Source organism: Necator americanus, chromosome II (genome assembly GCF_031761385.1).
Source record: "Necator americanus strain Aroian chromosome II, whole genome shotgun sequence".
NCBI lineage: Eukaryota > Metazoa > Nematoda > Chromadorea > Rhabditida > Ancylostomatidae > Necator > Necator americanus.
This window is the reverse complement of record NC_087372.1, coordinates 21,598,049-21,608,957: the sequence shown is the minus strand read 5'-3', so window position 1 is coordinate 21,608,957 and position 10,909 is coordinate 21,598,049. Positions and strand designations below refer to the sequence as shown.

The window sequence follows — 10,909 nt, the reverse complement described above, 5'->3', positions numbered from 1 at the left end:
GTGAAAAAGAGATGGCAGCATATGACCGCAGAAGTATCTGTGCAGTTGTAAGCGTCCTTGAACGTGCTTGACTCATTCGAAGTAAGTTCTGCAGGTTCTGCCATGCTAGCGAAATTACTGAGTGGTTGGGCGTCACGCGTAAGCACTGAAAAAGTTGGAATGCAAGAACTGCGAAAAAAAAAACTTCATTAGGTCAGAACTTTGAGAGACTGCATCTATTCAACTGTAGTTTAACCCCTCTAGTTAGAAACAACTTTGAAAAGGTGCAATCCAGAACAGAAAGGTGATTCCTGCGTACGAAAGCGGATAAGTAAATGCTGGAGTAGCTATAACAATTCATCAGTAAATAATACCTGCAAACCACCCTAGAATAAGATTGGCGCGTTGTCAAGGTTTCGCGGTAACTACATCAATAGCTTGTTATGCATCCCTTCAGTGAAAAGTCTTAAAAGAAACAATACTCAATTACACTTTAGGTCTGGCTATTGTATATGTGCTCTACTTGTCAAAGCCAAACAAGGTGATTTCGGAAGCATATATATATATATATACATATATATATACGTATATATATATATATATCCGTGGATATATATATATATATATATCCACGGATCTCCCTCACTAGAGGGATCACAGCCGGTCAGTCGCGAGGCTACGTGGCGCGTCCCCGGGTGGCGGATGGGGGGCTAATCGCGGACCAAAAGCGACCTTGTGCTTGCCCAGAGACGCAAGTGGATTCAGGGGATGGACTCCCTGTTTCTGCTGAGCCAGGACTGACTCATGACCTCCTTGTATCCCGCACGTCGGTCCGGCCAAAAGCCTGCAATCAAGTGACTGGGAGGTGCAAGGGAGGCGGTTTGGAGTCGTCTCCAACAAATAAGCTCCACATGTCCACTTTGGGAGAAGTTTCTGGGAAATTCTCCCAGAAACTCCTCCCGGAGGTCTAGAGGCTTGCAACCTGCCCATGGGTTTTAAAATTTTACGCAAAACACAGTAATAGAAAAGAGTCTCCTGATTCCGGAGGAAAGCCTGGTACGGTAGCGCCAGGTGGGACGGGGTTGCAGGAGTCATGTAGGCTACCGAAACGGAAAAGGACTGGGATGGTGATCTGTACTTATAACACACGTACGCTTGCATCGGAAGCAGCCATCGAAGGTCTGATGATGCAAGCCAAAAAGATGAGACGAGAACGGCAAAGAACATCGACTCTTTCGAACAACTTACGACCCGAATCGGCGGACGTCTGCGGATGAGAAGATGTGGTCCAACACCAGCTTTGACTATCTTCGTCGCTTACGCTCCAACATCAAGCTACGAAGAAGAAGAAGTCGAAGCTTTCTATATGGACCTAGAGAAGTTCTACAGAGAAGATCATGCCTTTTACAAGGTCATAATTGGCGATTTCAGCGCCAAAGTTGGCCCAAGAAGAACGCCGGAGGAACTTTACATCGGCACCCACGGCCTACAATGGAATGACCAGGGGAGAGGCTCTCCGAGTTCATCATGACGACTAAGACCATCCATGGGAACTCGCACTTCCAGAAGCCTCCCTCTCTACGCTGGACGCGAGAGTCACCCGGTGGAGGGTACTGTAATGAAATAGAACGGATCATCGTCAATAAAAGGTTCTGCCTGACGGATGTCGCCGTTGTACCAAAGTTCTATACGGGATCGGACCATCGCCTCCTCCGAGGAAAATTTTCCTTCACAAGGAGAGCAGAGAAAGCCGCCAAGTTCAGAGAGAGAAATCCCAGGACTACCATCAACTGGGATCTCTTCGCTACGCTAGCCAGCTTTTGGGAAGATTCCGCAATGGACAACATCGACGAGGAATATGATCGGCTTCTTGAACACCTTCACGACTGCGCGAAGAAGGCTGAGAGTTTTAAAACCACCAAGAGACGCCTGTCTCTTGAAACTCTTGAGCTGATACGCCAGCGTGGAGCAGCATGAGCCGCAGGGAACCGAGAACTCACGTCCGATCTCGCAAGGCTTTGCAGAGAGGCGATAAAGGAAGACCTTAAAGAGAGAAGAGCAGAAGTGCTGGCTGAAGCTGCAGAGGCGGGGAAAAGCATCCGCTATGCCCGTCGAGACTTCGCCAGTCGCAAGACGAGGATGACTGCTCTCCGGAACCCAAAGGGAACAGCCATTGCATCGAGAAGGGAGATGGAGAAAAGCATCCACGACTTCTACTCTGATCTCTTCGACAGCCATGTCCACTTGCCTCCTCACCACCTGAGGGAAGATGGACAAGTCATTCCAGAGGTTCTCCCGTCCGAAATACGACATGCTATCATGTCGGTAAGAAATCGTGCGGCATCCGGTCCCGACAGAATAAGACCAGAACACCTGAAGAGCCTTCCGCCAGTACTCATCAACACCCTGGCGAGGCTCTTTACACGTTATCTGTCCGAATGCGAGGTTCCTAAACAGTGGAAGACTAGCAAGACCGTGTTGTTGTATAAAAAGGGAGATCCACATGAAATCGGCAACTATCGTCCAATCTGCCTATTTTCCGTCATCTACAAGCTCTTTACAAGAGTGATCCTTAATAGGATTGAAAAAGTCCTGGATGAAGGACAGCCATGCGAGCAAGCAGGGTCTCGAAAAGAATTAAGCACGATTGACCACATTCACACTGTTTCGAAACTCATCGAGGTATCACGAGAGTACAAGATGCCGCTCTGTCTCACCTTCATCGACTTGAAGAAGGCCTTCGACTCAGTTGAGACGGAAGCGGTCGTGGAAGCCGTGGACAACCAAGGCGTCCCTACTCAGTACATAAAGGTACTTCGAGAGTTGTACAGTAACTTCACGACCGGAATTTCGCCATTCTACAAGAACATCATCATTGACGTGAAGAGGGAGCTCCGACAGGGTGATACAATTTCACCCAAAATATTCACAGCCACCCTCGAGAACGCAGTGCGAAAGTTGGAATGGGACGACATGGGAGTGAAGGATGATGGTCGGCAGCTACACCATTTGCGCTTTGCTGATGACATCGTACTGATAACACCTAGCATCAGCCAAGCGGAACGAATGTTGACCGAATTCGACGAAACATGTGGATGCATCGGTCTTCAGCTGAATCTGCAAAAGAACATGTTCATGCGGAACGGATGGGTCTCGGATGCCCCATTCACGCTCAACGGAACGAACATATCCGAATGCACCAGTTACGTTTTTTTCTGGGTTGGGAACTGAACATGATGAACGACCTGACCCCCGAGCGGGGCAGGAGGAGACGAGCGGCTAGGGGAGCGTATAAGAGCACCGAAAATGTAGTGAAGAAGACCAGGAACACCCGGCTCCGTGCTCACCTCTTCAACACCACCGTACTTCCTGCTTTGACCTATGCTTCGGAAACCTGGGCATTGCGCAAGCAGGAAGAAAACGCGGTGAGCGTCATTGAACGCGCAACTGAGAGAGTATCCCGTTTCACGCAAGTGAGGGACAGGATTCGAAGTTCTCTCCTACGTCAGCGATCGAAGATTAGAGACGCCGCCGCGTTTGCCAAGGAAAGTAAATTAAGGTGAGCCGGACACGTAATGCGCTTTAATGACAACCGTTGGACCAGAGCCTTGAGCGACTGGGTTCCCCGCGATATTAAGCGCACTACAGGAAGACCGCCGACCCGATGGTCAGATTTCTTCACGAAGTCCTTCAAAGAAAAATATGATGCTCTTCGTGTCCCACTCGAAAGGAGGAACCACTGGGCTGCTCTGGCACGCGATCGGGACAAATGGAAGAATTACTGGCGCCCGCTCGACCATTTCGAAGATCAACGGGAGTCAAGGTGGTCAAGGTGACTTATTTATTGAAACACCTGCAGGTGTGCCATAAAACAGAAAAAAGAACAAGATGGAACAGAGTTCGCTAGAATTTCGCCTGAATTTTATACAACAAGGCTGGCCCTTTAAATCATGAGGAATAGTGGGTTGGCAGGTCATTCTCCTGCTACAGAAGGTGAGAAATCCTCACGCGAGATCCTTTTCCCAGACCCAGAACGCTACGGTAGATAACTGATACCAGGGTTTGGGTGACCAACTTAACCTCGAACGGAGGAATCCGTCAGGGACCCTGGGCGAATGGGTGAGAGGACCTCAATCGCAAGGGCTCACCAACTTTGCTATCCTTGAACGGCTTTCCACCACCAGGAGAGAATAAGGACCAACTGTGGGGACGAATTGAAAAGGAGCATATCAAGGCAGAATTCCAGTTAGCTAGTGTCATAACAAGAACAACAAGAAAAGAGGAGCCAAAACTGTGAGCTTAAAACAGATATCAATCCAGTGCTTATTGTGGTCGCTTGTTAGATGAAGGACTTGCTCCACGTCTCTGAAACAATGAGATTTTAGGCCTCCCTCATACCTAGAATAGGTAGAATATTTTATTTAGATAGTCTGTTTTTGAATATCTTCGAATTTGGACTAGACATAATTTCAACTGGAAGTAGATTAATCCAACGCGCAATTCTGCAGAAAAAAGGAGTTAAACATAGTTGAGAAGAGTTTTCGTCTGAGTTTAGAGTAGTGCAAATTGAAGCTTCCGGTTCTCCCGCTTGTTGGTCGGAAAATCCAATACTTGCTTGCCTTTAGGTTAACTTCCATTCGTAAGATCCGAAAACCTAAAACTAAATCGTTCACTACTCGCCTGTACTTCAAGCTCTTCAATTTCAGCGCGTTAAGTCGAATTTCATAGGAGGGAAGTGTGTCAGGGTAACCCGGATCTGGAAATAACCTATAATAAACCAGCCTAGTGGAAATTTGTTGTACTTTCTCCATCTTTTTGATGTTCTTTTTCAAGAATGGACTCCATACTGGCGTAGCCTATTCTAGATGTGGCAAAACGTATGTCTTGTAAAGAAATACTAGTAAATTAGGGTGCTTAACGTGCACTCTCCTCATTATTATAAAAATAGACGACAGCGCTTTTTTGGTGACAAGGTCAAAATGAGTGGAGAAGTCGAACGATTTATCAATTATTACCCCAAAGTCTCGAACTTGCTCTCGATATTGAATAGTTGTTGAATTGCAAAAGTAGGGAATCTGAGGAGCCTCTCCGAAATGCAAAGCTACTGTTTTGGTTTAAAGGTAGATCCCATTTTTTTTAACTTTATACCTTTTTTTTTATTTTTAAGGAAACCGTGTTGTGGGCGAAAGTTTGCTCATTAGGTCGATACGAAAAATATATTTTGATGTCGTCCGCGAACATTCGAACTTTCATGTCAGGATGGGTTTTCAAATAGCTGGGAAGGTCAGCAATGTACGCAAGGAAAAGGAGCGACCAGAGTGCACTGCCTTAAGGAACGCCGGTTTGCAATGTATAACGCTTGGAGTAACTGTGTATCGGCAGATACTTTGTAAAAAAAATTTTTTTTTTTTTTTTTTTTTTTTTATTTTTTTTTTTTTTATTATTATTTTTTTTTTTTTTTTTAAAATTTGTTTTTTTTTTTTTTTTTTTTTTTTTTTTTTCAACCCACCCCCAATATTTTTTTTTTTTTTTTTTTTTGGGGGGAAAAAATTTTACCGGGCGTAGATTGCAAAAACGAGTGGGATCTCGCTCATCTCTTCCTGCATCACTGGAAACAGACGGCTTCGGAATGCGGTTCCTTACGACGTCCTCTACTCACGCCCCCCTTCCCTCTTTTCTATATTTTTTATGATTTTCACTCATCCAGGGGGAGCGCAAAGATGGTGCGTTGCAATAGAGGAGAAGAGAGAAACAACGTTCCGGAGCCATCTGTTTACAGGGATACAGGGAGAAATAGGCGGATTTACCTCTTTATTCATTATCTACAACCCGATATAGGTATACTCCAACGAAAATTCATACCATCACAGATTTGTTTGGCGTTGCCTTTAATTAGAATAGGCTGTCGAGAAGACCTAATTGATTTGCAACCTCATGTTCGTGGATGTAGTGTGTGCACAAGGATGTTGCGGAAGTGCGAAAGTTCGACTTTCCTTGAATCTTGGCATAGAGATTGCAACTTGTTGATAATAATATAAAAAAATAATTTTTTATTTTTTTTTTTTTTTTTTTTTTATAATTCAAAAAAAAAAAAATTTTTTTAAATTTTTTTTTTTAATTTTTTAAATAAAAAATAATTCTTATTCCTTAAAAAATTAAAAAAAAAAAAAAAAAAAAAAAAATAATTTTTTTTTTTTTTTTTTTTTTTTGGTTTTTTTGTTTGTTTTTTGGGTTTTTTTGTGTGGTTTTATTTGTTTTTTTTTTTTAGGTGGGGTGTAAACTATATAAGAATAAAAAAAAAAAGGGAAGTTTTTGAAAAAAAAGTTGTTTGTTTTTTTTTATAAAAAATTTTTTTTTTTTTTTTTTTTTTTTTTTTTTTTTTTTTTTTAAAAATTTTTTTATTTTTTGGGTGGTATTTTTTTGGGTTTGTAAGAAAGATTTGGGAGGGGTTTGCAGAAAGGAACGTTTTAGCCCATTGTCTCGGGAAGTCGAAGGGGACTGCATTCGATGTCTCTTCTTTTTTTTTTTTTTTTTTTTTTTTTTATTATCACCCCAATAACCTAAACATCTTGTAGGTTGATCGCAGTCTATCTAATTTCGTGCAAAACATGTGGGGACCAATACATTGGCGAAACAGGGCGCCCCCTTTGTATTCGCATTAAAGAACATCTAAGGGGGATGAAACAATCGAATGCAGCAACTCCCCTCGGAGTTCACCGCAGACAATGTCATGAAAACGTTCCTTTCTGCATAGCTGTCACAATTCTATCGTACGAACCCGAAATTATAGCTCGCAGAACTTTAGAAGCGTTTTGGATAAATGCAAAAGGTCCAAAAATGAATAGAAAGGAAGAGTGCTTAGCCGTGACCAACGAGCTGGCTCTGTATCAAGACCTTTGCGGGTTTGATCTACGGGGTCATATGCGGGTCGCATCCTAATTAGTATCAGCTGAGCGATAGCACCACGCGAATATCCGCTAACATCACGGCAACGCGGCTACTAAGGTAGGCAAAACGATTTGGGCTTTTTTGGTTTTTGTTTCCGGGTGTAATATCCTAGGGGATGATGACTTGTTCTGGATGAGGCATTTGAGAGGATATATTGCAAATGTTCTTACTTTCCAGGCTCTGACGAAGGCGACAACGCCGAAACGTTAGCCGTAATAAATTTTGTTAACAATCTTGGCTGTTGCTTAAATTCGACTATCAACAAGGATGTTGCTTTTTCACTAACCTCGTAGGAAAAATACCACTTCCTACACCGTTTTCCAGAAGGGTGGAAGGGGCGGGTATGAGCGCACTACGCTCATACTCGTAATCTACATCACCAACTCTATATTTGCTCACAGGGACCCCAACATTGTCAGTTTCATGACGCACTGCTTTTAAGCATCCCAAACAAGCGCTCGCATGTCGCTCCGGCCACTCGTCGCCAACTTGGGGCCCTGCGCTGATTCTCCATCCACTCTATTCCATAAATCTCCCCCAATCAGACCACCACTTGTTAGGAACTGTTAAGCACTCTCTGAAACAAGTGCTGCTCAACTCTTTCACCCACTTCAAATCCGTTGTTGAGTTGCTCTTCGAGTCTCAGTCACCCAGCATCTGGTTTCAGATAGTTGTAATACTGGCAGTAAGATGGAGCATTGTTATGGACAGTCATGGTGGATACATTGATAGGTGATCATGAATGTGTAAATAAGAAGCTATGAAATCGCTAAGGATATGCGTGTTTAAAAAAACAAGCAATCAACCTAACATTATACTTTCCAACCAGTTCGTCTGGGATTGCTGTCTCGACGCTGGTGTAACCCTCTGGCGCTGACAGAACTGAAACGTGGTTTCTCATCAATGAAACCTTTGAGTCTTCTTCTATCGTCCTCCGCTCTGTTTGCACCATCGATCGGAGGTTCAAATCCTGCCTAGTATCAGCCAAGCCTTTTATCCCTCCGGGGTCGAAATTGGTGGAAGAATAAAACATTTACTTGAAGAGAAAGACCTGTTACAAAAGGTAAACCCGCCGCGAAGAAAATGATTCAAATTCTCCTGTCAAGAAGTTATGTGTGCGGAGGTTTTCTTTTGACTAGGAAATAATTAGTTTCCCTTTTCATGGTGGTGTATTGGCTTATGTAAATAAATCAATAAATCTGACGCCGGTGGATCTGTCTCATATCTCTTCCATCGTACTGTTTGGTGGCTGATTTTCGGCAGCTTTGCACCATTCTTACCGGCTTCTAGCAACGGCATACCATTTGTGTTGTATGTGTGCAAAACTCTTGGAATCTTGGCTATATGGTTCCCAGGAATAGCAGGTGGTTCAGTTGAATGTTTATTGCCACAGAGGTACCACACGTGAGCAAAGTAGCGAAGTTATATGCTGTTCATACCAAGCAAGAGCAACGACTACACGGACCCGCCCGTAAACAAAGTGAGTTGCAATGAGCTCACTATAAGCGACCTTCATCGCTAAGATGATGCTGCGACCCGAGGAGAGACAGGAAACAAATATACAAGTCAGCCTTGCACATACAAACAATTTAATTATCAATCATGTTTCATTGCTCTGGTTTGGGCTTTCGTCTTTTCTTTGGCTGGAGGGTTTGGTGGAGGTTCCCTTTGTAGTTGTTGATGACGTCGTTGACCGCGGCGCTGACTGGCGGCGGCATTGATTAGCGATGACGTTAATTGGTGATGACGTTGCCTGGCGGCGGGGTTGGTGGCTGGTTGTCGGCAGCTTTGAAGGGTGACGTTACTGTTGGTGCTGATTTCTGTGGGGACGCTTCGCAGGCTCCTGGACGCTCCTATTGGGGCGAAATAGGACATTGCGGCCGAGGCCACAATTCTCACCCTTTACCTCGCAGTCATCTCCGTGGACGAGGACCCAGTTTGGTGGCCTACGCCGCCCACGGGCCTGGATCGCGATATTTTCAGCATCAGTTTTTCGTACCATTTTTGCCGCTCGAAGCTGCTGTGTAGAGCTCGTTGTAAACATTCCAGCCGAGTAGTTTTTGTCCAACTCTGTCGTGTTTTCTTTGAGGGGGAATGGAGCTGTAGCTATATCAATGTCGAACAATATTCTTTGAGAATAATCTTCGAAATATTTGTGATTTTTTTCGGATTACCAGTTCTTCGAGTTCAAATATTTTTTCATAGGAGTTCCTTCTCTCTGTTATTGGAAATTGCTGTCGGTACTTTGTTAGCGGTCTCACTTGCTGTGCTGATTTCTCGACCATATATAGTAGAGCCAAAAACTGTTTCTGCTAAAGGTAAACCAGACACTGTTTGAATTGCGTTTGCTCGGCGATATTTTCTTCGATTACTGTTCTTTGTGCACCAGAATAAAAAAAGAAGAATGAAGAAAAATAGTGCTTTTTCAAATGCTTGTTTTCTCGGGTTCCAAATATTGCCTGCATTCATCAATATCAGTCGTTGATTAGTTGTAGTGTGCTGAACGTTGTTTTCTTTGATTTGTGAGGGTTCCACAGATACCTGAGAGCTTACTGGATTTTTTTTCCTGAATATTTCAACCGTTTTGTTCTCTATTTTGGTGGCCGTGCTGCTTCCGCTGATTTTGTCCAACACGAACGAATTTCGGTTTCGACTTGTTGTTTTGGCTGAGTTCCTCTGTAGTAAAATTTGGACTTATATGGTGTTTTTTGTCCGCCCTTTACACAGTCTGTTTTTAGGCAATCACAACAAGTATGATTGGAAGAGCAACGCTTCCAACAGCGATCTTGTCAAACAGTTACGAACGTTAGATTAGGTTGTAAACTGTCGTGTCTGCACTTCGATGGGATGACCCTGTTGATATGTTTGTAGCCAATTCTGCTTTCGACGTAGCCTTTTGCATCGATCTCTGCTTTTAAGATATTCATGAGGTCATTGTTTACCGGTCTTACGATTGACTAGCTACCAGATCTTATGATGTCTTCGGCGCATTTTTACACGATTGTTTCGTACGAGGGTTACATGACTTGGCTATATCATATCCTGTGAAGATCACTTGGTTGGTCAGCATCCTTACTTGATCAAATGTTGCAGAGCACTTGTCTGCAAAGTTGTTTGCCGGTCTCGCGCTGACCAATCTTTTGACTATTTGTGATCTATTAGACTACTGATTGGAGCAATTGTCCTGTAATGTCTTGATCAACCATTAATAATTTCCGAAGCGAGTTTTATGCCTTTGATGGGATTTGCGCCCTTTCTTTTTTGGTTTTTCTTGAGTAGGAGTAACTTATCCATAACGTCTAATTTTTCACTGTTATGGAAGAGGGCCTCGAAAGCAGAAGAGTACTTTAGAATGTTGTCAAAATTTCCATCAAATTTTGCTGGTGTGGCTTCTGGAGGTTTTATTGACTTGAGCTTTGTTATCACAGTGCAACTACGGAACGTGAATGTTGAATTTGATGGGTGTTATGAGTAGGATTGTATTCCAGTGTCTCGCACACAATTTCCGTTTGTGCAATCAATTTCGCCGTCACCTTCTTAATATTTCCCGTTGTTGACGTTATAGTCTTTTTGGAGCTTTAGTGATGTGTATCCTAGATTGGTTACCGTGTTCTCACGGATATTCTTTGTTTCATCAAGGAGGTATGTTAACATGAATGTCAAATCGTTGGCCCCAGCTATTGCTGATTGTAACAGTGACTCTTCCTTGATCTGCTCAATTTTAATCATCAGACCCTTCCTATCGGGTATTCTATTGGATAAATTGGACTGGCATTGTCTGCTTCAAACTAGAGTGAGTTGCAGGAGACTGACTTTGTGTTACTCTTCTTTTCCACATGAACAAAAAGAGATCGCAACTTTTTGATAGTCGAATTTATACAACAGCCAAGATTGGCTGTTGCTTAAATTTGACTATCAACAAGTTGCAATCTCTATGCCAAGATTCAAGGAAAGTCGAACTTTTGCACTTCTGAAAATACTT

The 10,909-nt window shown here is 43.3% G+C and overlaps 4 protein-coding genes across 4 annotated transcripts; 3 read left to right on the top strand and 1 right to left on the bottom strand.

The window, feature by feature from the left end:
* Window positions 1–633: 633 nt before the first annotated feature.
* Window positions 634–1,206, bottom strand: RB195_018918 (uncharacterized protein; the record flags this gene model as incomplete). The annotated part of the gene is made up of 1 exon (XM_064186555.1): window positions 634–1,206. One exon carries the CDS (start codon window positions 1,204–1,206, stop codon window positions 634–636), a length of 573 nt encoding a protein of 190 aa, XP_064042436.1.
* Window positions 1,207–1,506: 300 nt separating this feature from the next.
* RB195_018917 (uncharacterized protein) lies at window positions 1,507–1,956 on the top strand (the record flags this gene model as incomplete). Its single annotated transcript, XM_064186554.1, has 1 exon — window positions 1,507–1,956. One exon carries the CDS (start codon window positions 1,507–1,509, stop codon window positions 1,954–1,956), a length of 450 nt encoding a protein of 149 aa, XP_064042435.1.
* A 162-nt stretch (window positions 1,957–2,118) lies between these two features.
* RB195_018916 (uncharacterized protein) lies at window positions 2,119–3,210 on the top strand (the record flags this gene model as incomplete). The annotated part of the gene is made up of 1 exon (XM_064186553.1): window positions 2,119–3,210. One exon carries the CDS (start codon window positions 2,119–2,121, stop codon window positions 3,208–3,210), a length of 1,092 nt encoding a protein of 363 aa, XP_064042434.1.
* A 5,460-nt stretch (window positions 3,211–8,670) lies between these two features.
* Window positions 8,671–8,955, top strand: RB195_018915 (uncharacterized protein; the record flags this gene model as incomplete). Its single annotated transcript, XM_064186552.1, has 1 exon — window positions 8,671–8,955. The coding sequence occupies one exon, from the start codon at window positions 8,671–8,673 to the stop codon at window positions 8,953–8,955; it is 285 nt and encodes a 94-aa protein (XP_064042433.1).
* Window positions 8,956–10,909: the final 1,954 nt, after the last annotated feature.